The sequence below is a fragment of the Haplochromis burtoni genome, unplaced genomic scaffold (genome assembly GCF_018398535.1).
Source record: "Haplochromis burtoni strain Fernald_Lab_line unplaced genomic scaffold, NCSU_Asbu1 Contig_102, whole genome shotgun sequence".
Lineage (NCBI taxonomy): Eukaryota > Metazoa > Chordata > Actinopteri > Cichliformes > Cichlidae > Haplochromis > Haplochromis burtoni.
The window spans coordinates 1372078-1399429 of NW_024582463.1; the positions used below are offsets into that span (position 1 = coordinate 1372078).

At 41.5% G+C, this 27352-nt stretch overlaps 1 protein-coding gene across 2 annotated transcripts in view; it reads right to left on the reverse strand.

Moving 5' to 3' along the window:
* Positions 1 to 1207: 1207 nt before the first annotated feature.
* Positions 1208 to 27352, reverse strand: part of slc8a4b (solute carrier family 8 member 4b) — a gene marked incomplete in the record, with an annotated part of 126222 nt that continues 100077 nt past the window's right edge. The window contains 6 exon segments of one of the 2 annotated variants that reach the window (XM_042223137.1): positions 1208 to 2110; positions 8946 to 9218; positions 10882 to 10981; positions 11700 to 11735; positions 12469 to 12593; positions 14934 to 15040. In XM_042223137.1, the coding sequence (XP_042079071.1) occupies positions 1731 to 2110; positions 8946 to 9218; positions 10882 to 10981; positions 11700 to 11735; positions 12469 to 12593; positions 14934 to 15040 (1021 nt within the window). 2 annotated transcript variants of the gene reach the window in all.

Sequence of the window (27352 nt, forward strand, 5' to 3'; positions counted from 1 at the left end):
AGCAGAACAGTCATGTGATATTTCAGAGCTGCCGTACATTTCCTTCAAAGTGTCTCACTCTCCTGTGGTTTTATGTTCACACTCTTCTTGTTGCATTGGGTTTCCTTAAAAATGTCCTCTCGTTTCTCTTTGTTTCAGAGAAAAAAGTCCACGTGAGTCTTTCTTGAATACCTCCAGAGTTTTACCTACAGAGTGGGTCTTAAGATAGAGGGAATATCAATGACTTCTCACACACACACATCAACGACAGTTTCTGTTATCATGTACAATTAGAAACACTGGCTGTAGTCATGGTTCTGATTTGTCGTCAACACCGTCGTCTCGCAGTCGATCCTTCGCTCCGATTCTTGTGTTGTTCATCGACGGCATCACAGAAGTCCCTGCTTGGCTCAAAGTTGTTCACATTATCCGTAGTTTAAAGTGTAAACAATGCACCTCACGATGTGTCGTGCACAAAGCTTCAGCTTTTTCTTGGTGGACTGTTCTTGTTGGTTCTTCCTCCCCACTTTAGAGATTTCTTCACTTGAATTTGTCTTGTCCATTATCAGATCACGCTGCATTTATACGGTTTTTCATTGTTGTTATTTTTTACAATTGCACGGTAACAACATCAACACGTGACGCCACTCAAAAGTTTAGTAAAAAGTGTGGGGATTTGGCATTAAACAGATGCCAAAATGAAACAGAAACTGGCTCAATTAAAAAAGAGGGCAGGTCGGTCGGTGCTGACTACAACATTTCATCAACTTTAAGACTTTATTCCTACGGGGAAGATAAAAGTAAGGCAAGAGCAAGGGTCTGAGGAAAGTGTATGGTGTGTTTAGGGACTATTTTGCACAGTGTACTGAGGAAGAAAAGAATAAAAAGACAAAAAAAATAAAAATGAAAGGTGGTCAGTTTTCATCTCGCCCGCAACTTGGTCCCCGCAACTGCAGAATCACCCAAGGGCCCCAAGAGTGTGTATATGTGAGTGTGTGTGTGTGTCTGTGTGCATTTGGTGGAAGAGGGATTAAAAGTGTGAAGTCACTGTCAGTTTTAGAGCTCAAATGTTCAGACAGGAGCGTCCACTGATACAGTAAAGGTGGAGGGAGTGAACGAGTGACTAATACAGGGCAGTAAAAGGTTTCTACCACATATTCTTGTATATGCTATACACACTTTCTTCTTCCTCTATTTCTGTTTCTTCTTTTCTCATCTTTTCCATTTTTATCCCACTTTAATCCTCACTCTCAACCTATTTTCTCTTCAGAAGCCAGCTGATCGTCTTTTCATTCCAGCTGTCTTGGCAGTATATTAGGACAACATGAGCCTGTACACTTTGTTGTCAACTGCTGATTTTAGAAGCAGCCTCAAAAGTCAGTTTTGTACCTTTTTTCCACGATGTTGCATTTTAATTTTATGTATTCGAGAGGTTTCCTCATAACTAGACCAGAGGGAGGGGCTTCCTGTCTAAAAGAGCTGCTAATGTAGAATAAATAATTATTAATTTGGACATTTGGCAAGTTTTACTGTTTATGAGGACTCACTCTCTGTTTTTCAGGACAGAGAGGAATGTAGGGAAAAAACACATCTGATGAAAAACTGAAATAGTCTTTGGACGGATTTAAAGATTTCCTGAAAAGTCGGCCCATATCGATCCATCTCTTCTCCCTCTCTCACTGCTGCATTGCTCTCTCTCTCTCTTTTCATATTGGCAGTGGGCCTCTCTCTCCCTCTGCTTTCCTTTCCATTTAAAACCCTGGTATATGGCAATAGGCCTCCAGGGAAGCCAGCAGGATGTAAATCAGCCACAATGAGACAAACATCAGCGACGTTATTATTTTGCAAGTCCGCGGCCCACCCAGCTCGCCACCGGCGACTGTTGCCCGCCTCCGGTACAGAAGCGTGAGCACGCTCACCACAGCTAAGATAGTGAAGAGGGTGACAGAGAAGGCCAGACTTCCTGGGTCCACCTTGAAAGGTTTGCCCTTGGAGCGCCAGGCGACGGCAGCGATGGTCCATGCCACGCCAATGCCCAGAAAGACGTTAACCGCATTGGAGCCGGTGACGTTGCCGATGGAGGCGTCAGCGTACTGGTCCTGGATGGCAGCGACCTTGCTGGCAAATGTGTCTAGAAGAAAGAAAGAAAGAAAGAAAGGCTTTATTGTAAAACCCTTTTTTATGCTGCCTCATTTTTAGGGTTCTTTCTTCTACTACGTTCATCTTTTCAAAACCTCAGAGCAACCGCTTCAAACTACAATAGAAAAATCAATGTGAAAGATTAGAACAAGGCATAAAAGCAAAGCATAGACCTAGCGTCAAAACAAGACAATGACACTGTGCCAACCAAAACTATGGAAATTACTTTAATTGAATAAATTTTAGATGTATTTTTGTGAAAGACTTGCTCACAGGCTGCTGCAAAAAGCTAAAGGTAACAACTGTTTTCCACTTAAAAACATACAAGTGAACATCATGTCATTCAAGAATGGAAAGAGAAGCATAAAGACAGGACAAAACTGTGACGTGGTTGTTCTTTTTTTTACAGGCAGACACTGATTATCAGTCTAAGGAAAAAAAAGTTACAACACCTAGGAAGAAGAAAAGCAACTGTACCGATAACTGAGGACATAATACTCAAAGACAGACAAAGGACGAACAAATGCTTGGGTGACAGCCAAATACAGCAGAAGATTTTATAACCTGCATAATTTAAATATGCAATGCTGTCAAATCCAATCAGTAGATATTTGGTTACACTGGTGCTTATCCAGTCAGCTATCACGAAGATGATGGGGAGTCATACATAAGATTTTATAAAAAAAGGTTTGTTGCAGACACTGGAAGTCATTGATGAGTGAAATCCTGACATTTCCGGGAATATCCTACATGTCAGTTAAAGTCAAACTCAGTTCTTCACTCTTGGTAGATCACCTAACACTTGCTGACATCTTATACACCCACAGTTTCTATGTATCTGCAAGCCCCTTTGCAACCACAAAGGTCAGTTCCTCCATTCCTTTTGCATAAATATTATATAAGCAACAGCATAAATATTATCACAGATGTGTAACACTGTATGTGTAATTGAAAGGATTACACACTCACTTGCCACTTTTTTTTAGGTACACCTTGCTACAACGAAACCATTGATACAAACAAACAATATTGTTTAGTTTTAAATGCCTGTGATCTATTGTCCACGAGATCATGCTCTAACAGGAGCAGCACCTGGTCTTTCGCTGCTGTAGCCAATCTGCTTCAAGGTTTGATGCACTGTGCATTCAGAGATGCTCCTCTGCAGACCTTAATTGTATTATGTGATTATTTGACTTACTGTTTAATTCCTATGCAGTCCTATTAAAGCCATTCTCTGACCTCTGGCATCAACAAGACAAAGAACTGACACTCATTGGTTATTTTGCTTTTTTGGATCATTCTCTGTAAACCTTAAAGAGGTGGTTGTGTTGAAAATCTGCTGTTTCTAAAGCACCCACATTCAGCCCATCTGTAAGGTGGCCCTGAGAGGCCAAATGGACTACAACTTAAGAAAAGACCAGCAATAAGAAAAACGCTGCAATAACACACAAAACACAACGGAAATAGGAAGAAATGAAAACGGAAATAGAAAAAACGAAAACAGAAATAGGTAAAAATAAATTTCTAAAAGCACAAGGGAAGTGTTTCTGGGGAGGCAATAACCCGACGGACCAGTTGCAGGAACCAAAATATGCAATAAGAATTGTGCTGGGAGACGCTTAAAAGAAGTGGAGGATCTATCGGTAACTGTGTTAGCCTAACTATTAGCCTAAAAATCTGTCATCAGTATTATATGAATCATGAGATTAAAACACATCTACCATGTTTTGGGCGCCTGCAACTGGTCCGTCGGGTTATTGTCTCCCCAGAAACACTTCCCTTGTGCTTTTGGAAATCTGTCTTTTCCTAATTCTGTTTTTGTTTTTCCGATTTCCATTGTGTTTTGTGTGTTTTTGCAGCGTTTTTCTTATTGCTGGTCTTTTCTTAAGTTGTAGTCCGTTTGGCCTCTCAGGGCCACCGTACATCTGGCACCAACGACCATCAAATACACTTAAATCACCTTTCTTCCCCATTCTGATGGTCAGTTTGAATTTCGGCAGATCTTCTTGACTATGACTGCATTCGCAAATGCAGCTGTGATGTGATTCGCTGATTAGATACATGCAATGACGAGCTGTTGAATCAAAGCAACTTACAAAGTGGACGGTGAGTGTATACTGCATAAGGAAATAACAATCTGTCAGCCACAGTTAAAGTCTCTTAGTCCATATTTTTGTAATCATGCTCCATGGAGCTGAATCAGTGGTTTAATGCTGGTTGCTCAGTGGTTGCCCTGTGTCCAGGTTATATCTTTAGAGAGAAATTTCCACCCCTGTGGGATCCCTGTGGAATGATCATTTCTGTGTTCACATTGGGTCACTGTTTGAGGCGAGAGCCTTTAGAGTTACATTATCAAAATTTATGTGCATTTAAAGAAGCCTCAGGAGGTTTGCGTTGCTCCGCGATACACAGTTTTGTCAGAAATTGATTCACTTGCCATATATCGTTTTTTTATGCACACTGGGCAGAATTAAACATCACTTGCATTAGTTTCAGAGAAGATTTATTAGTCCTGCTGCAATTTACAGTTGTGTTCTGGCATCAGAACAACCAAAATCAATGTAATAAATGCTGTGAAATGCTGTAGGTGTACACTAAGTGTGCTCCGTGGTACAGGATATGTGAGGAGAAACTGGATGAAAAGCAGAGAGACTACAACTGGGTTGGCAGGGAATACCGGCGGAAGCTGCTGCCAGTTACTGAACGTCTGCTTTTAGACAGGCTGGTGAGAAGAGCCTCAATTTCCATTTGAATGTCAGTGAGATTAGCTGAAATTCGTATCCCAACATTAAAACTGTCCTCCAAATTTTTTCGGGGGGGGGGACTGTAATCCTGCTGGGGGTAGACCACACAAAAAACAAGTGTGTGTGTGCACATAGGGGCAGCCATATAACTCCACATTACTGCCTCCAAATAAGATCATCAGACACATGTTAGAGATGCAGTGGGACAAAATCCAGCAGCATCACAGACTCTGAATTAGCAATGTTTCTTAAAAGGAATCAGTTTGCTAAAGAAATATCTTCACTTCTCTAAAAAGCAACTTGAATCCCAATAGGTGCTCAATGAACATTTATTTGCTATTTCATATAAGGCTGTTCGATATAAGATATATATCGGATGATGATATGAAAACATCTATTGTTTCATTTTACGCTATCGTTTGTTTCGTGGTGTCGCAAAATAAACTGTTTACGGCAATATTTTTTCATGACTTTGATGGTCACTGTAGTTTATTAATTTCTTAATTTCTTGCCTCCCTCCGGCTGTGTGCCCAGCCTGGAGGCTGCGGTCTGTGACCGGCTCCCGGTGCAGACGGCTCCCTGTTATAGTGTTTCCTCACTTGGCTCATGCGAGTCCAGCCCAATTTTTACTCTTTAAGTGTGCGCGTGTGTGTATGTGTGTGTGGGTGGGGGTGGGGGGATATATGTGTATTGAGAGTGTGGGGAGTGAGTTGGAGGGTGGGGTGGGCTGCTTTTAACTATGTAAAGCACTTTGTGCTACATTTTTCTGTATGAAAAGTGCTTTATAAATAAAGATTGATTGATTGATTGATTGATTAAAGTTCTCTTTCTCTTATATTTAAAATAACCACGCTACAGGACAAGCGACTGTTTTTACATTGTTGTTAGCAACAATGACGGTAAACCCAGCGTGTGGCTCCGCGTCCACTTGTTTATTTTCCACATAAACCTTTCACAATAAAGCTGAAGATCCTGTTGAGATTTTTCAAAATAAACTGAAATGATGACAAACAGAAGAGTCAAAACAAATCGAGGACCTTATTCTAAACGAGGGGCTACCTCTGTAGCATGGACATGGTTTGGTTATGAAAAGTCTGACACGGACCAGAAAACTGTACTATGCAAATTATGCAGAAACTGGTCAAAACACTCGACTCCAGGTACACGACGCCCAGCTGAAAACACTTCACACGAGTCGAGTTACCCGAGATTCACAGAATTTACAGAAATTGTAAAATTTTTGTGATATATATCTTTGTCGGGACAATAAATGTCTTATATCGGGATATGAGATTTTGGTCATATCGCACAGCCCTAATTTCATGTTTAAAAATAGCAAACAGAACTGTCATGATTGTGGGTCTCTGACCCAGTGTTTTGTGTTTGTGGACCTTTTTGAATCTTGATAAGTCATTATTGTGGTATTCTTAGAGTTCTCATATTTCCTAGTTTAGTTTTCTTCGTTTATGAGTTTCTGATTCTTGTGTTTATCCTTTGTGGTTCTGGTTTAGTTTCCCTTATTGTTTTGTCCTCAGTGTTTCCTGTCTTGTTATGATAGTCTCTTGTCCTGCATGCATTGTTTAGTTTTCCTTCCCCTCTCTCGTTGCGTCTGATTTGTTCCTGCTGTGTTTCTCTCCTGTTTCCCTCGTTATCCTGCATGTGTATTTAGTCTTCAGTCACACTCTGGTGGTCGTGGTCTCCATGTTTGCAGTGTTTCTTGTGTGTAGTTCATGTTCCTTTATTGTGTCCTGGTTGCAAGAGTCTTAGTTCTAAACTTGTTTCTTTTAGTGTTTTTTTAATTTTTATTTTTGCACCACATCTGACTTCTTCATCACAGCAAATAAAGCTGCCTCTTAGATTTAAATCCCCCGTCTCTGAGTCCTGCGATCTGGTCCTGCCTAGCCAGCCACACAGGTAACAATGATGAGAACAGCCTGTTTAATGCTGTGGTGAATGTATGCAGACCTACTGGAGTGTCATCTTCTGAACATCTTCATTTGGCTCGTATAAACTCCTTTCGTCCACACTATTCCTGCTAAACGGTCACAAAAATATCTAAAAGTTCTCATTTGATGAACGAGGCTGTACAGATTTTTATTGTTATACTAAAACAATTTAAATCCTCTGTTGCAGCAACTTCCCACAAAATTCCAAAAGGACTTTCCACAGTAAAATTCATGTATTTAGACCAAAAGAAGAGCAACAACTAAATCAATATTATCCAAAAAGTCAAAAATCAGTTCACACAGAGATAAGCTTCAGGCATGAAGCAGCGTACGAGATGAAGACTGCAAACCAGCGTCAGCATTTGTTCACCACGGATGCACATATCAAACACCACTTACCGTTTAAATACCTCAGATGGCTACAAATGAGCTGTGCAAACCTCTTAAACAGGCAGAAACATTTTGCAGCGTGCAGCTTTCAAACCATCAGCGTTTGCTCTCTAATTGCCTGAGTCTGCAAATTCTGTGTAAATTGGGCCAATAATCCTGGAGTGTGTCTCCAATCAAATAACACAGAAATGCTTTTATGAATCTCGAGGAGGACAGAGAGAAGGGAAGGAGGAGGGAAGGGTGCATGTCAGAGAAATGGAAACGAGAGAGCAGATGAGTGTTGCTAACAAGTTTTAAGGAGATCACACACGCAGAAGGCAGCAAACACTCCCTGTGAAAGTCATAATGGCCCGCTGGAGATGCTGCATGCTAACTTGCAGCTCCTCGACAGAAAAAGCACATGTTTTTACCCACACGCACGCCTGCTTTCTACAGCATACACAGGTCAGAATGATGGATGATCCAATAGCAAAAACACTAAGAGGAGGAAAGAAAGAGCGGAGTAAGGTAACACCAAGTCAGAGTAACAAATTGACCAGAATGGGGCATGAGAGCCTAACAGATAAGTGGGGGGACTATGAGAGACTAAAGAAGGAACAGATAGAGATTTGGCTGGGAGTGAAAGTGATCAGAGATTCACAACAAGAGGGAAAATGAAAACATTAGAACCTTGCAAAAGGAAACGCGCTGATTTACGGATCTAAAATTCCCCTTCACACACCATAACATGGTTGTAGAAGGAATTGATTCAAACACTACTTTCCAGAGACCTCATCACAAGCCATCCAAGTTACCGCCCGGAAGAGCAGCACAGGAGCCGTTTCTATAAATCATACGAAGGGGCAACAATAAACCTGCTGTCGTTAGGAATGAGGCAGGGAATTGAATGAAAGTCTGGGGACGATCTGCCCACTCCGGGCAAGAAAAAAATCCGAGGCTGAAGGCTGTGATGGAGCCGGAGTTTTACAATTATATTTTTGATTTCGATCCTGGAAGTCAAAGCGGCTGCTATTGAAATCAGGTGCAGGAGAGACGCTTGTGTTTGTTTACATCTGAACTTTGGAGGGAAGACGCAGCTCATTTCATGTCTGGTGAAACGGAAAGCTCGAGTGTGGTGTAATGGGAGGGGAGGAATTTGTAACATGGCAAACGTGGAAAATAATCACTCTGCACCACTGTGGCGTAACACCGAGCCATCTGTTTCTGTTTGAGTCCCGCTAAACCTCTCCTCATACCTGTATTCAGATCAAGCTGCAAGCTGGGAAAATCTTCTTCCTGCTTGTTTTCAACAGCCGCACTCATACACAGGCATTACTCATAATAACCCACAATACCGCATCTAAATGTAACCATGTGTCTAACTAATTTTTCATTATCTAGCTAAACTAACCCTAACACAATCAGACTAAGAGGTCACGCAAAGGTGGTGGTTATGAACTAAATAGGTTAAATCAGGGTTTTTCAATCCAGCTAAAAGCGTGTTCTCAGGAAACGGGTGGCATTTATCCATGCTGACCAATCATCAGCATGGATAAGACACTGTAACCATTGTTGAAAGTTTGTATTTTAACCCAATCTAACCAAGTTGTTTGAAAGGTGAAAACAATATAAAAGAAATAAAGATCCCAGAAACGTTTGCTGATGTGTTTGATGAGCTGGCCATTGATGAGCGTGTGGTGGTGAATGTTTTGGTGCTTAGATTGGGATTTAAAGTCAAATAATAAGGCTCTTCCCCACTCATCCTCACCTGGCACTGATGTTCCCAGCGCTACAAACACCACAGCCGTCACCGAGTCCTTCAGTCCTATCGTGCAGCCGAAGTGAGATGCCAGATCGCCCGTGACTGCGGTGAGGACGCCGATAAGCGATATGGAGACAATGAAGCAGGCCCAGCCGTTCCAGTACTCTGTGGGAGGAACGAAGGCGAACAGAACCTTCCAGAAGACAGTGAGGAAGTGCATGATGTAGTCGAAGCAGGAGGGCAGCCGCTCCTCACCGCTCTCCTCCTCGTCATCATCTCCTTTGGGTAGGTGGGAGATTGAAACGGAGTAAAAGTAACAAGACGATTAATAAAAAGGAATGAGACAAAAAGAAGAAACAAGACAGATAAACTTCAGCTTTAACTCTAGTAAGAGACAGAAGTTTGATATCTTTTCTTGTCACATTTATCTCCTAAGTCTCTTGATTAGCTTAGATTAGCATAAAGAATAAAAAACAGCACCCATTTAGCAGCACTTTAAATCTCACTCAATTTGTATTTGACATTGTTTTAAATGTTTTAGTCATGACTTGATGAAAAGCAGCTGGTATGTAGCTGTAATTCACAAAAACTACCCAATATAAGCAAAATGGCTAACTGCCTGAAATACCTCCCCAACCTAACATTTTAATTAGAAGCTAATAACTTACGTCATATTAATTGATAAGCTTTAGAGATTATAGAAATATATTTAAATAAAGAGTGAGGGGTTGCTTTAAGCAACACAAAATGCTGTATTAATTAAATGCTATAATGTACCAATAATTGTGCTATGTTATGCTAATCTAGCTTGCTAGTAGCCCATACTATGCCCATATATGAGAGCTGTTTCATTCAATCCCATTGCCACCAGTTTACAGAGTCAAGCATGCAGCCTTGCTTTCTGCCTTTACAAATATTTGCAAAAGAAAAATTTTTTGAGTGTGATACTGTAATCAAATGTCACCATAGCAACTCGCAAGTAATTTTGATACATTTCTTCTGTCCAAGATATTCCAAAGTGAATTCTAAGGGATATTATTGAATAGTATACAAAACCTGCTCTACTAATTCAATACGTGCAGAGTCCCCCCTCATCCAACATCAGTTTCTGCCTACGTATCCCCCAATTCGGATGAATGGGCAGAAATTCCTACAGACACACTCCAAAGAGTGGAAGCAGTCATAACTGCAACTCCATATGTGCATGTGTAACCTGCAGGTAGAAATATTCTTTTGTCCATGTACTGCATTTCCTACAATGTCAAACTACTTTACATAACTAAAACTGAATCAGACTTCCATCTGTGACAGCAAAGAAACAGGCTATGAATGTAATAAACGAAGCTTATGCGTAAGTTCAATAGGGAAGATCTGTAGTCACTCATCTGTCTGCTTCCCAGGTGTTGATGGATAATCTAAGCTTTACATCACTTCCACTTTCCCACGCTGTCAAGCTGATTGTGACATCACATGTCTAGTCCAATCAGCTTTCTGCTGGCCTTCTTCTGACCAATCAGCTTTCACTCTGCGTACTGTACATCTGTCATTATTCTTTGCAGTTGCCTTCGTGCAACTCAGGCTCCATTCAAGCCTCCATCTTCATCTCCACCACCAGTGTCTAGACTCTGGGGAGTCCTGCTCTAATCCCTATCACCACTGAGATCCCGTTCTGCTGCGCCGGGCCATCAGGGTCTAACCGCCAAATATCTCAAACTGAATTCTGTACATCAATAAATCACTTTCAATTCCTTCTGATGATCTCTCCTTATCAAAATACACTATAAGGGTCCAAATTAAATGCTGAAGTCACATTTTAAGAAAAGTTCTTTCCCTTCATCCACCATCTTTAAAAATAAAGTCAAGAAAAATGTCAGCCAAAGACACTGTTCATAAATCAAAATGAAGCCGTGTGTGTGTGTGTGTGTGTGTGTGTGTGTGTTACCTGCACTGACTGTAACAGCATTGACAAACTGTTCCCTCCAGCTGCTGCTTCCCACCACCAAGGCCAAGTTTGTCTTCTTGATCAGCTTATCTACTGTACTCTACACACACACACACACGCACACATGCGCGCACACGCACGCACGCACGCACACACGCACGCACGCACGCACAAATATACAAACGCACAAATATCAACCATGCCATTGCATACAAATCAGGCAGAACAGGAAAAACACAACCCTCAAGCTGTTAATTCATTCGCAGCTATACAGAAAGAGGAAACTGCTGACGACTTCAGGCCTTTCGGTTAAAACCCAAACCATACATTCATTGAAATTTTCAGGCCCCGGTACTCCAGGTATAAGGTGTGCTAATTAATATAAAGCTGTGAAATCAGCCGTGCCACATTTTACTTATGCTCGCTGTAAAATTCAGGAAGAAAAAACCTTCAGGCATACTGCTTCAGTGTTTTAGTCTAAAACAGGCAAGAGAAGAAAGATGATAAAAGATGTTGTAAAAGAGCTGACAGCAGCTAAGGAGCACAGCACTAGCAGTCATTACTGTAACTTTACTGACAGGGCTTGGAGGGAATTCTGAATTTTTTACTATCTACTATGTTAAAAGCATCATAAAATGGTAAATGTGCCGTATTTTAGCAGTCACGGTAAGATAAATTACTAATTAATCTCGATGTGTGGCAACGCTTAATGATTTATAGATTGGGATGTGATTAACCCAGGCACCATTAGTACATTTCAGTATTGTACAGTAGATGATTAGAGAACAAGCTTTGCATGCATGAAAATGATGGATTACCTTTTCAGCATGCCTAAGAAGTGTATTTACTGCTCTCTGCACACAGACACACACACACACACACGCACACAAAATGACAAAAAATGGACACGTGAGATGATGAAATCTGTACGCAGACACACGAGTGGTGACATTTCGAGACCAAACAGAGATGAAAATGACGAATGAGAGGACAAATGAATATGACAATTAACAGGAAAAATAAGTAACGATATGATGACACAAGATGAAGAGACAGGCATCAGTTAGGGGTCCACGTGAAGCCACAGAGAGCCCTGTCGTTGTGTCGTTATTGTGTTTCCCCGGCTGCACACTCGTGACGATGGTGTTCGTCAGAGTTAGAAATGGATCAGATCTAGGAAGGCCCGCCTCCTAGTGTTAAAATATTTATGAAAGAACAAAGCCAGGCTTGTTTAATGCCTGTTTTGTACTGAAATATGATGAAAGCATATCGTCTGTGTTGGTTCTCAGTCATCCAGATGATGGAAGGAGCTTGAAAAGAAAGCGACTTAACTTCTTTGAGTTTCTGAAAACATCGTGTTAATAAATTATTTACTTATTTTTTGCAGGTCCTTTTTAAAAATCAGCAGCATCCTACCAGAGAAGGCGTTGCTCTACATGCATCCACTGCAAAATGAAAGAATGACACTGGACATTTAGTTTTAGCGACCCAGCAGGACTTACATGGATCTGATCTGATCACTCACATACACCTGCTCTGGTAAAGGCATTGTTAGTGCAGTATCGGCACGCACAGACACACACTTACCTTGAACTCGTAGGACTCCTCTATGACCACTTCTACCTGTGTGTGTTCGCCCAAACTGGGACAGCCCATCTTGGCCACCTCTTCCTCCTCCGCCCCCACCAAAGGCTTGTTTTCATTCGAGTCACCTAGGTGACAATAGAGATGAGTAGTGATGAGACTTTACAGTAATAACAGAAACAGCTACCTGCCCAGCCTGGCAGCACAGAAGCACATGACAAGAACAGGTTGGTGCTCGTTGGTTAGCAGTGACTGTACTTTCAAAATAAGAGCAAACCTTTCAGTTTCAGTGGATGTGCCCTGCCAGGATACTGTTTACGCGTTTTCATTTTGAAGTGTCTTTATTACTGCTCCATTTACTTGCACACTGACATTTTTAAAGGCCAAAGCTAGTTTGCTAATATTTTCACATATAGGACTTATTATTATCTAAGATCCTACTTAAAAAAAAGTCAATGAAAAGATATTAAAAATAAGGTCTGAAATGTTTCCTTGTGTTATTCTGAGTTTTTTTGTTTAACAGTGAGATATTTTTAAGGTTTTAAGATGAAAATTGTGTCTAAAATGGTAGAGAAAATATCAAATACTAGTTACATATCATACAACAGAACATAACATGTAACATGATAATTGTACTGTTTTATTTATGCAGTGATGGAAATCTTCTATCATCTATCAATACTTTCCACCTTTATTGGTCCATACCTTCTGTTTGGGAAGGATAGCCAATCAGAAGACTTCAAGACAGAGGAATTAAATAAAAGCTGTTTTAGCAACAAAGACCAATGTATGAGATACAAAAGAATGATATATATATAACAGTGAATCATCCAATGTCACTCTGGTGGAGTGCACGAAAAAAAATATGGAGCTGGAAATGAACATAATAGGTCCATTTTTAAATTTCTACTCTAGTTTTGGGCAGTCACATTACTCAAATAACTCCGTTTAATCATCAAATCTTGCCCTGAGGTTTCTCCATACAGTCGTTTGCTTAATCTTTTAATTTGATAAATTTCAGACATCATCTTAAGACGCGTCTCTTTTTTTCATTATTCTCAGCAGAGACCACAGCAGTGTGAACTATTACTGAGAAAACGTATGCTGTGGGTTGTGAAAGAATATTTATGTATATGCTAAATCTTTAAACATGGGAAACGCGAGCTTTATCCGCAAAAACTTTACGTTTTCTCCCACCTCTGTATTGCGCGCTTCCGTGTATGCTGCAGCATCTCTCCCAAACGTCTCCTTGTTCGCTCACGTTTCCAAAACAGACAGCAAGTTATTAATTTTTGCCGTTATCAGTGTGTAGCTCGCTGTAATTGAAAAGCTGTGTACTGTATGTGACAGCATTATGTGGTTGCCAGTCTGCTCGCTCTGTGACAGCATTATAAAACCCATCACATTTCTGTGTAATGAAACATGCCACAGCATGCCGCAGGCTATGGGCTCTTCCTGTGTGACATCTACACTATAGACTCTTTGAGAAGAGCCTCTGTGTGTGTTTAAAGAGTGATAAAGCAGGAAGATTCTGGTGCGGCTAATTGGCTGGCACGTCTTTAAAGACACAAAATGAACGCGGCGAAGAATTTTTGTTTAAAAAATACGTGAACTTTCTGATTGGGACACATTAGCTGCTCTTTGAAGCTGCTAACACATTCAGAGGTACAATGCTGGTAATGTTTAGCACTAAATGTGGAATATATACATACATATATACATATATATATATATATTGACTTTGAGCATTGGTTCTCTCCAGCCTTGAGTCACCTCGGGGAGATCAGCTGTCTCTCTGTTAAAGAAGCCTTTTAAATTTTCATCTAAAGCTTCTCACATTCTTAAAAAAAAAGAAGGGCGGGGGCTTAAATGTTTTAGATTCTTGGACTTCAAAGATCTGCGCGGGTTTTGAATTAGCAGATGACAGTACGAGAGGAAAGAAGCTGATCGAGATGGTTCATTTGCCACGACTAAACTGCAAATTGTGTTCCATCTGCGACGACGCTGCGATACTACAGCGATTCCAGACAACGAAAGGAAGCTTTCTGGCTTTTGTTTATACTGCATACACCAAACCTCCTTATGGTGACATAATTAAGCAGATCACATGCTGATTTGGATGAGTTATTACTCCTATCCCTCCTGTGACACGATTACTTCAAAAACGCATCGCAGCTCAGGGCCAGTGATGTCGGAATCCTTCCCAAGTCACATCCTCAGTGGCTCAAAGTGAAATGTTTCCACGGTTAATCTGAGTTTAGATTGGAGGCTTCAGGTAATCAATGCTGGTCTCACCTTGTCTCCAAGCGACAGATGTGCACCGGGCCTGTTTGCTGATAAATAAAGACGTCATTCTGTCTGTCACACTTTCCCTGTTCCTGCTCTCACTCCTGACTTCTTGATACTCTCTTTGAACAAACACACACACACAGACACACAGACACACACACACACACACACAGACTCACCGTGTTTCTGTCCTATCTCCAACAGAACAGGCTCTCCCAGCTCGATGGTAAAGGTCTTGTTCTTCTCATACTCTTCATCATCAATGATTTTCACCTCGATGATCTTCCTGTTTGTTAAAAGAAGAGAGAGACGACGAGGCTCAGTGTGTGCAGTCCAGATAATTACCTTTTTTGGTTTTATGTTCTCCATCATAGTAAGAGCTTGTTCATGGCAAAGGACCAGTCTATTAAAACTCTCCCCGTGACAGGTTGTAATCGGACACGAGGTCATTTCTGCTGCCCCTACACTGAAAAACACTGACATAAGTAATCATTATACTACCTAACTTGAAGTAACAGTTATAATAAACACACCCAAAAAAGGAAAAATAATTAGATTTGATCCCCTTGTGATTTCTCTCAGAGAAAAGGATGACGAGTCTGAGCAAAACTGAAGGTTGAAGCCCAGATTGGCAGTACTCGGGGGAACGGCGTGTGAGGGTGCTAGCTACCTCCCAGGCTTGACAACTGACAGTGATGCTATGAACACCACAACTACTGGGGAAACATTTTCAATCAGGAGCGCCCTGGGGAGCAACTAAAATGCAGTGCAGAGAGTTTTGAGGGGATGTGTAAATTGGAGCGGAAAAAAGGTGTGGAGATTTTCAAAAATAGCTATTGGAGCACTTCTTAGTACTGCTTGTGTTGCAAAAGACAGATTATTGATATATTTAAATAATGATTTTATTGTCTTCATAAAGAAAAGAATCTTTGAAAACCATAAAAACGAATAATTTGTGTCTAAAACTGCAGACATTAAGGTGTCAGTGCAGGGAGGCTGTAAATGTGACGGGAGTTTAACAGGACAGACTGAAAGCTGTGATTGCTTTGCATGTGGAGTTTCAATGTAAACCAACAATAATTAAACCATTCTTTGTATGTGGCAAATCTATTGAATCAATTTTCCCCCACTTTAAACATCTGCAATTTTTTTAACCTCACAAAGTGTGCGCGTTCATATTTACTGGCTTGTTATTTCCTTCAGTTTCCACTCAGTGCATAGCTTCTGTCTTTCTGCGTGTTACTTTTACCAGCTGGTTTCGCATGTTTAACCGGCTTCATATCTATGTTTCTTTGTGTGAAGCACAAAAACCCAGACCAGAGCTACTTCTTAGCAACTGAGGACTTTTAGGAGGAGACTAGGTTAGTTGGATCTTGCGTCATGATGATTGAAAGCCATGGCATTCGCAAGGCCTCTGTGTCGGGCTCCTCAGACAGCTAACGACCCCCGGTTCCTGCCAGGATTGGTCTGGTAAATGCTAGATTACGCGTGAGAAAACTTTTATGCTTGGGATTTCAAATCCCGAGGACTGGATTCACTCTGCTTGACTCAGATGTGGCTGAATGCTGGAGCGTTCAGCTGTGTGTTAACACAAAGTCCAGGTGTCATTCTCAGCAAATTCACCCCAAGATCAGACCATGTAATGTACATAGAAACCACAAAGAGCCAAGAGTTGGAGCTCAGAGAGTACGGACTTCAGTTAACATTTAATGAAACGTTAAATCTTAAAGGTCTTGACGGTACAATCAGAAAAGGAGTAGAGCTTGTTTTGAAGGAGAAAGCCTCTTCTTTCTAAAAGAACACGGCAAAGTTGCATCAACAAAAACCACAATATGTCTGGAACAATCCTTTGGAAAGACAAGAACAATGTAGAGATGTTTGCCTGTAAAGCACGCTGAAGCATCTGGAGAAAAGCAAACTCAGCATATCATCAAAAGCACCACATATCGACTGCCAACCACGGGGGTGGAGGGTGATGATTTGGGGTTATTTTGCAGTCACGGGGCCTGGGCAGCTTGCAGCTATTGAGTCAACCATGAACACCTCTGCATATGAAAGTAGTCAAATGTATGGCCATCTGTCTGACAGCTAAAGCTTGTCTGAAACAGGGTCATACAGCAGTGATCCCAAGCACAGCAGCAAATCTACAACATAACGCCTGAAAAAGAAAACAACTGAGGTGTTGCAATGGCCCAGTCAAGGTCCAAACTCAACTGGATTCTAACAATCCCACATACAAAGACAATATGCACTGCAAGCACCTTCAATCAAGGCTATTCCCTCTAATTTGGGTGTTCTATCGAAGATGTTAATTTCCTATGTCTGCCTTTGCTTTGCACCACGGTACTGCTGCTGATTCTGAATGGTGGGATGATATTTACTCATCACTACCAAACACATCTGTGCGTTTAGATTCAGTGGAAGATGAGGTCAAAGCCTATACACTAAACTGCTCGATGTAAATAAACATTTCAAACAGAACTGTCTGGCTGAACCAAACTTAGTTCATTCAGGACAACGATAACCAAAAGGAGATTGTTTGGTTCATCTGCAATGCGTTATATTTGGCGGTATGGCTCAGTTCTGGGAAGTCCCCACACTTCCAAGCGCATACGTGGAAAGCATAAGCCAGGGAGAGCAGTTAAAGCTACAGCAATGCCACATAGAGATATAAGTCACAGCTGATTATTATTTTAAGACCATAAAATAAAAAACTGGTTAAATATAACAAAGCCAAGAAAGGAAGATTTTATCAGAGAGGACAAAGCTTGAGCAAATTATACTTCCAATTACTTTAAATGGAGAGATTAAATGTTTCACTAAAGTCATTACGTGCAGCGTTTATCCTCACTTTAAAAGGAAAACTACTTCTGTAGCTTATAAAGTATTTCTCTGTTTAATTGTTATTTGTGCGTGTCGTGCAGCAGCTTTGATGCTTCTAAGGAAATTTCATCAGGTTTGGTATCTTTCTGGCCCGTTTCATCTTCATCACCACGATCCGTCTGCGTCTACCAAGCGGAGAGGAAGAAAGAGCGTTCACTTCCACCTGGTTGTGTAATCGCACGTTTCGCTGTGAGCCATGTTGACTATAATGCGGAAAATAGGCTTTGCTTCAGCAGAAAGAGGAAGCGAGAGGGAGAAATGGGCGGGGAGACGTATATGGAGGGTGGAGGAAGGGCAGCGAGGGAAAGAGAAAGCGACGGAGGGGAAGAGACGTGGAAGTCCATTTTTATCGTTGGCGAGCTGTCAAGGCAACAGTGGATGTAACTTGATTGATTTGGTATTTCCAGCGTCACATCAGCGTGAGTGGCCAACTCCCAGCCAGTGATGGAGACGAAATTAAAATGTTGTTTAATCAGATGTGAAACAAAAGGAGATAAAAAACATCCTATATTTAGGAGGACTACAGGGAAGAGAGATTACGCTCGTTATATCCACAGACTGTAAATAAAAAATGGTGGCGCTTTTAACGCTGTATATTTAGGCAAGTTTACTTGGGAATCTGTGGCGACTGACTTGCTTTTGGAGCCAGCCATCAGTGGCCATTAGAGAAACTGCATTTATGTCTTCTTCTTGCTTGATTATGTAGCTACTTTCATGCCACAAGGTGTCGCCACAGCGGGTAGCTCCACATGTCAGTCTTAGCATCCTGACGCATCCCCAAAGGGGATTTGTGTCTTTAGCTGGAACATTTGATATTGTTCAAATGATTTCACAAATGAAATTGTAATGCTGAGTTATGTAAAGATTACACAGACATCGTTAAACCTTTTCCTCTGAACTGGGATTTTCTTCTTTTTTTTTTGTAGCTTAGCATTTGTTACGCAGCACGTTTGTCAAACTTCTGATTATCTAGAAACTACAAAAACTGGAAGAAAATCATAAAGTTCGAAAATAATTATCGTAGTATGAACTCTAATGCTCTCTGGTCACCATGGTAATGCCTAAATATTTCTTGAAAAAAAAAAAGACGCACAACTACAACACAGGAAAAGACCCAGGGAAACCGAGTTAACGATAAAAACCCTGAAAAAAATAAATTTCACACCCGAGCCGGTACCGGTCCGTGGCCCTGGGGTTGGGGGCCGCTGCTCTACTATTAAATTCAATGCTTTAAAACCCAACACTTTGACTTAAAGTGAGCTTCTGGCAGCGGAGCTATATTCTACTTTTAGTGGAGATATCATCTGAATTTCAGGAGCGGGGCGTCTCCTCCTTCACCCCCCTCCGGCCTCAGGCTATAAAAGCCCCCTTTCACCTATACCTGCTGTTCTCATTTTCATGCCCCACCCTCCCCCCCCATTTCCCCTCTCTTTTCTCTTCCTTTCCTTCATTCACTTCTCGTTAGGAGCCGTCGCAGTCCCCTTTGAGGCCTTCCCCAAACCGCAGCACCAGCTCACACTTCCTCATGCCTCATCGCCCATCGTTACAGAGGATGTGGTCCCAGCTAGTTATTAGCTCAAATTTAACATCAGCTGCTAAAATGTGAACATCCATCTGAAACCAAGAACTCAACGTTCTAAACACACACAAAAAGACAATTAAAAGGTAAATTAAAAAGGCACAATCGCAGTAAACTCCAATGTGACCTCATAGAAGGAAGAACGAGAGCAGTAACAATAAATAAGCACAAACTGACAGTGACATGGGCGAGGGAAGACAGAGGTAAGTGGATAGAGAAGTAATGAAATGCAAAGCAGGCAAACAGAGAGGAGGAGGAAGTGAAAGAGGAGAGATAGGGATGGGATGAAGAAAAAGGAGGTGACAGAGAGGAAAAAGGCTGGAAGATGAATATGAGTAATACATAGAGTCTACTGAGATGTGAGGGGTTACAGCTAAATACACACAGAGTTCATTCAGTGTTACAAGACAACCAGGACAGAGAACCATGACCATAAAATGCCCTTTGCTGAATTGAAGAATGAGGCACTGTGTCTACGTTCATAGATAAACAACAGAACTTGATGCATAACTCTAACCCCAGCCATTCAGGTGATGTCATTTTTATTTTAGATAAAATAAAACATTTGTTTTGGTAATCAGGAAACAAAGAAGATCATAAGTCTAAATGACATGTCTGTTTTGCTTTTCTCAAAACATAGCGTTACTGTAACGGATTACAGGTGGGAGCTGAGGCTCAGAGGTGATGCACATCTCCTCTCCTCATTGCACAGCCTCATGTCCACTCTACAGTGACTAAGGCCTCCTGCAGGAGTGTCCACTCCCTCCCAGACACCTAGTGATGATGTGAGCCAAAATGATGATGAGAGTGTGTCTAGTAGGAAACGTCTGAGTGGAAATACTGAAGTCTTCCAGAAGTCTTTCCCCTAGATCACAGATGAGATTTATTGATGATTTCTATAAAGTAGCAGAAAGTACATCTCTAATCCTTAGCGACAGTCTGACAGGCTACCAGTGGAGACAGTGGCGACCAAAGGCTTGTCTTCAACGATCATGGGACACACCTCAAAGCAGGACTTCAGATCCTTAAATCCCCTCACCTTCTGTTTGGAGACTTTTAAAGCAGAAGTGATCACAGGCAGGGCTTTAGTGAAAGGATTCACCATTCTGTGTCCTGCTTTTGCTTTTTAACAAGCCAGAGATACAAACTTCTACAAACCACAGTAACAAAAGAACCAGGCTTTTTAAAAAAAAAGGGATTGTTCTTTAAACCTCTTGCTGAACTTGTGAATCACTCAAAGTCGTACTATTTGAGGCTGTGCCTGACACCTGGCAGGGCAGAGGTCCTAATGGAGGACTTTAAAGTTGTCCTTCTGGCCTGCAGCATCATAGGCACGGAGATAATACCACCTCAAGCCTTGTTTGAGCCTCGTGGGCAGCTCAGCGCTCAGCGCTCAGCCCAAATGAGAAGAAACTAAGCTGGAAAAAGGGAGCTCACAAAGCTGGAGCTGTGTCTGCAGGAGGAATGAGGAGGTGAAAATGAAGAAATCAACACTGACATCATTGTAACTTGTCCACTGATTTCATCCCCTGGGAACCACTGTCCAGACTACTTCCTAGGGGATGTGCCACAAGTGGCCTTATACCGCTATAGATTTAAGGTAAACGTTGATGGACTGATTCTTATAGCACTTTTCTTCTCTCCCGGAGCACTCAAACCACTTTATACAACATGCCTCGTTCATCCATTCACACCAACTTATACAAGCACTTTTTTCTATGCTTAAGTGCTTTCTATCTAACATTCACAAACATTCATACTCTGATGGATGTATTGGAGAGCGACCTGGGGTTAGTATCTTGTCCGATAGTATTTGGCATGCAGACTGGAGCAGCCAGGGATCAAACCACCAACCACCACGACCTGCTCTACATATATACTTTTGCTTCTGCTTCTATAGATCTTTTTTTATTGCCAAACAGGCTTCGGGTGCAGGGAGAAAAGGATACGATCTGAAGAAGTTAAGGCTCCAGCAGCGCTTATTTATAAAAAAAAATAATGCTATTATCTATTTAACAAAAATGAACTCAAAATGCAGGAACAGTGCATGAAAACACGTCCTAATGTCCTAAATTTGTGATATTCTTCCTTTTTACACATTTTTTTAAATCTTTCGCTTCCGTCTCGCCTTCTGTTTCTACCTTGTTACTTTTTGACACCTGCTCCCCAGAAAGTTCCTCTGTCAGAGCGGAGCCTCAACGCCCCGCTCTGTCAACGGACTGACACAAAAATCAGACACATACCAGGTTCACTGAGCACACAACTTGCACTGCCAGAAATAGAGACTTTTAGAAGGACAGAATGAAAAAAAAGGTCAACAAAAGGTGTTGATTGAAAAACCCCAGACAGAACCGAGTGAGCTGTAAATCGATTTAATGGGTAAGTTTTATACCGTTGCAGCGTGCCTGCGTGTTTGTGCGTGGCTCTAAAGTTCTTACAGGAGCGACGGTCCGAGTTTGTTTTGATTAGTTAAGCCCTCACTGCATTACTTAATGGACAAAACCTCTGTTTATACTGTATCTTTGTCTCCATCACTTTCCATTTTCTCCTACCTCCATTGCTGCTTTTCTGTTTGTGTGTGTGTTGTGTGCATGAGTGCTGTTTCAGGCACTGAAAGACAGTCCACCATATTTTTATAGAAAGAGCATCGTAGAGAACCGCAGCAGCTAACAATTCATTTTCTTAAGTGATTCTGATTTATATACACACGCCAGTTTTACTATTGTGCCTTCTGGTGGAACCACTAAATCTCTTATTCATGTATGCACTCGCTCAGAGACAGGATTGCAACTATGCAAACTCACGACGGTAAAATATTTTAGTTTAAAGGGTAAAACTTGGAAAAGGGAAGCCGAAGTCTGGCTGTGAAAATAAAACAAGAACAAAGACGAGGAGCGAAGACGGGGGGCGTATATCTTGAGCAGACCTTTAGATGGCTGCCAGGATGGTAATGGACATAACAACAAGTAACAGGATTACAAAAATTTGATTATAGTCCAAAAGGGAGAATAGTACTCTGCTACAGATTTTGATAGTTTACCGAGAGTGACCCAGCGTATCTATCTCAGATATGGTACACTGACTGTGTCACAGATAAAGCAACTGAAAGCTGGGAAGGTAAAGCACTCGGCACACTATCCATTTCTGTATTGATGAGGAAAGAAGCCAAGATCTCATTTAGTTACTTCCTGCGCCTTGTTCTGGGTTAAATAATAAGCAAATTTCAAAACAAGTGTAAATGCACCGAAAAGAATTTGAAAGAGACTGAAACACAGTCCAGTCGGACAGGTCAGTGAGAACAGTCAGGCTTCGAGCTCATTGCTCCCTGCAAATATGATGCACAGAAAGTGGAGAGTGATGAGTAATTATCCCATGAGAGCCGACAGGTGGATGCTCGGGTAGTGGAGGGGATGAAACAGCTGCAGGGCAGCGGCAGCACTGACATGTCAGTTGGGAAACTTCTAGCTTAAGTAGACTGCAACATTTGGAGGGTGTGATTGGCAAATTACTGTACTGCAAGTTTCACTTCATTTGCTAAAGCTAGCATTAGCTAGATATTTTAAAAGAATTACGAGCTTTTTATGAGCTGCTAAAAAGTCCTGCAGCTTGTCTGTTGGAAAACAATATCAGCTGGATTAGGATTGTTGCTAATTCTGCTCTTAGCATGCAGGACATAACTCATCTCGACTGCACACTAGTCTTTCCTGCTTTAGCTTACATTTACCCCGTCAAGGTGGCGCGCAGCTAAGTCTGCAGCCTGTCTCTAACCCTAGCTCCACTAGCAGCATCTCGTGTTAGCCTATTTCCCTAGACAACAAACACAACGGTCTTGCAGTTTCTTAAACAAGGATGAATGCCCTTCCTCTGCTTATTCAGCCCCGAATGCTGATGCTTTCACCATCTACACGTGTCCACGTCAGGCTGTTCTTCTACCAGAATACTCCTACATACTATGAAAGGTTAACGCAAAACATGCTTGATAGCAGCTGAAAGATGACAGCTGAGGAGAGGGGGCAGCGATCCGCCTTTTACAGACTCCGGGCTTTGCTCTGTTTAAGTTTACATCTAAGCAGTATTTCAATCTGGATCCAAACTGCTGAGTGCACATGCATGACACCGTCTGGATTTCTTAGCTTGAAAGGAAACCTCTTTCTTTACCCTCACACAATGAGGGAAGCTGACGTTGTACAGTAATCCTGTAAGCTAAAAGCTCAAAGCACTTGATTTCACAGTTCGATGTCACAGTCATCTCAGGCACACGGCTGTTCAAACCTTCTGTTTGTGACCAGCATCCAATCAGATGAAAGCTAGCTTAAACGGAGAGAACCAAAAAAAGCTTGTTTCAGACCACTGATTGCACCAAGACCCATTATAAGTAAATAAACAAGTTTTGAACTGTGACTCATGCAAAGGCACTCTGGTAGAGTCAAAGAATAAAAGCATGGAGATGAGCACAATAGGTCCCCTTTAAATAACAAATAACACAGGCTGTTTTTTTAATACAATGCTATGAAAATCCAACTAAAATTCCCAATTCGTCATTGAAATCCAACATTTTTGACTGTCGGAATGCCGGAAACGACTTTATGAATGCGTTAGCAGTAAAAACTGCTAACGCTGCAATCAAGGAGGATTTTTCCTTTTCAAAGATAGTAGAAAGATGCAAAAAGACATCACTGAAGAGCTGATCAAATGATATGAATGGTTCTGAATATCACTCTTACACCCACACATGCTTCTACATGAGCAGGTAGGCTGAGAGAAGTCCTTCGTTTAGCTCTTCTCGTCTGCGTGGAAGCAACACAAACAAAGCAATTTGAGTGAGGCCAGCAGAGAGAGGGTGAGATAAAAAGCTCTTTAGGGGAGAGATATCACCCCTCTTAATGATATCACGGAACGCATAATGAGGAAATGCAAAATACACATACGCATACTGACTGGTCTCTGGCTGTGGTGAGTAATAAAGTTTTATCTCTGGTGTGTATGTGGGAAGATGGAAAGGTGCAGGGGATGAACTGAGGGTGAGAGAGAGGGGTACGGGGAGCAGGGGGAGAAGAGGTAAGAGAAGCAGGACATTAAAATGAGGAGGAGGATGAGGAAGGGACACAGACGAGGGTATGAAGTGAGGCTAAAAAAAGGGAGCTAAGAATGAAAAGCCGAAACAGATGAAAGCGAATTAAAAAAAGGTTTCCCCAGCTTCTCACACAGGAAATTTAATGCGATTCTGGCACAAGTGACCCACTAACGATTCAAAAATATATGGATGATCGTTTTATCTCCAGACAGATGCGCTCTCGATACGAAGTCATCTGTGTGTTTCTGCACAAAAGGTGCATGAAAAAAATAGGTTTTTACTTCCAAGTCCTCAATATTTCATATGTTAAGACTCCACTAAACTCCAAATAAAATTGTCATTTGTATACTTTAGCAAAGTTGCTAAACCTGCAGTCAAATGAAGCTTTGGAAATCCTGTCACGCAGCATTCAGGGTACTTTAGTGACTAATCTGCTATAGTTGTAGGCACAGCTGGTGTTTGTTTTCATGGGGCAGCTGCCGCAGCTGCTACTTTCGGGTGCACTGCTTGATAACGCGATGGTACAAAAATGATGGTGGATAGCAAGAAAGGCTCAAAGTTAATAAGGCAAGACCTGGAGGACAACTCGCAAAAATAGGGGATGAAATCTTATAGGTGGAACCAAAGAAAGAAACTTGAAGTATCACATCAAATCCAGGGTTTAGGGGGAGACACACACATATGCACACACACAGATCACAGATGCTCTATTGGATTGCAATCTGGTGCCATTTGAGTACAGTGTCATTATTCAACAAAGTAATTTGATTTGTGCTTTGTGACTTGGTGCATCACATGTTAGCAGCAGTAGCTGTGGTGCTCAGGTTCTAGGTTCTAGGTTCTTTATTATTTGTCACATGCATAGTTATACAAGTATAACACACAGTGAAATGTAGCCTGACACGCTCCTCGACATGTGCAAAAGTAGGGGTGCAAGATACACAAAATTCACGGTTTGGTTCGGTTGATACTTTGGTGTCACGGTTCGATATTTTTTCGATACAAAAAATGTTCATGCCTTTTTAATTTGTCATTTATTAAAATTATAAATATATATTTTAACTCAAAAGTACAGTTTTTAAATGTAATGTTGCTGAAACAACAAATAAAAAAAAAATCTATCTGATGGAGAAATCACTCATCTTTGGAAAAGAGAGTTTATTACAGAGAAATGGCTCTTTCCAAAATAAAAGCTATACTATACGCTTCTTCTGGGCTATATTCTCAGCAGCATATTAAACATATCAGGTCCCCATAAGGAGAATCTGTGCTAACGGCTGTCTAAATGACTCGGGTAAAGTTTGTAGCATGCGTGCTTGTTGTTTTTGTCTGCTTCCACTTGTCTTTGCACTAGGATGATGTCGGGTAAATGTGCAGTCATATTCGTTGTGTTCCCACTAGTGCTGTCAGCGTTAATCTCGTTAAAATGACGTTAACGCCACAACCGGCAAATCTCCGTTAACGAGCTACCGCGGATCGCCCCGTGCTGGGGCTGGACGGGTCAACACGTTAACGAGCAAACTGCGCTAACGCACTAGTCCCCACCATGTAATTGAGCATTGCGTGGCACATCCGACATACTGTTTTACTTTTGCCCATGACTCGCTTACCTTCAGGGTCATGTTTCACATGAAAACCAAGATAGTTCCAAACACCAGATCTGAATGAGGGTGGGGGAGGCTCAATTTGCCATGTTGCAACGATAGCTTCTGTCTTGCTAGCTTGCACTGCTGCTCAGTGGATCTGCGCTCGACAGTGCAGCCTAGGCAGGAGTAGTCGAACGCAGATCCACTGAGCGCTCAACACAGACAGGATCGTCAGAAGAAAAGTTGATAAAATAAATAAAAAATTTTGTATTGTTCGATACATACATACCGAACCGAAAGCACTGTATCGAACGCTTCAATATCGATACGAGTATTGTTGCACCCCTAGTGCTCAGTTGGAACTTAGGGACTTAAAGTGGGCCAAGAAACCCCCCACACGATTACACCACCACCAGTAGCCCGAACCTTTGACACAAGGCAGGATGGATCCATGATTTCATGCCATTTATGCCTAAATCTGACCCTATTGCCCAAATGTCACAGTAGAAATCGAGGGGTGTTCAGACTGGACTATGTTTGTCCAACTAGAGAACAGACTCCAATTTTCCTAAAGCACTGTTAACATTGAAATGCTGGCAGCAGCTGGTTACAAAACTGTGTACCGTATTTATGGGACCATAAGGCACACGGTATTATAAGGCGCACTGTCGACAAACGGGTCTGTGTTCATACATAAGGCGCACCGTATTATAAAGCGCATTTAACGAAACAAATCAGTCAGAAAAGTCAAACTTTACTCAACTCATTCCGCTTGCTTCCTCCACTTCCATACCATTAATTCATTAATGTTGAATTCTCTGGTAGCTGCTCTATAAACGCTGGAACAACAGTATATGTTATTCCAGTGTTTTTCTAATTTTTGCTATGTAACTTTGCACTGTCCACTTTCTGCTGTAACAAATTTCCCACGTGTGAGACTAATAAAGGTTATCTTATCTTACATTAATGACTAACCTCATATTGTGGCTGGACTATCTCAGTTGTTCTCTCCTACTGAAGTTTGGTCCGTTTACAGCAATTTTCCAGTGCGATTGCATTTGTCAAAAAAGTGGAAAAAGGTTAGCGTTCATTCTCCAGGTTCAGTTTTATGCTTTGGTATGCTAACATAGCGGTGTCGCTAGCGATCACTAGCACAGCATTATATACCATCTAGCCCAACTTCAGTAATCCTACAAACATCACTATTGTGTAGCTTTCTCTCTACATTCATGTTGGAAGTGATAGCAGAGCTGTACGTTTTATTTTTTTCCAGAAATCTCTCAGTCAGAACATGATATATCATGTTAAGGTAACTAGCAAAACCAGCGAGCTAACTATCTACTAACTTCCTGCTAACTTCTAACTCCGTTTAATTTAATAAATTCTGTTTTCATGGATGCCTGGATGTTTAACTTAATTGATACACCTGGTAAAGCAGCAACACTGATCATTTTATTAAAGATGAAAGAATTTACA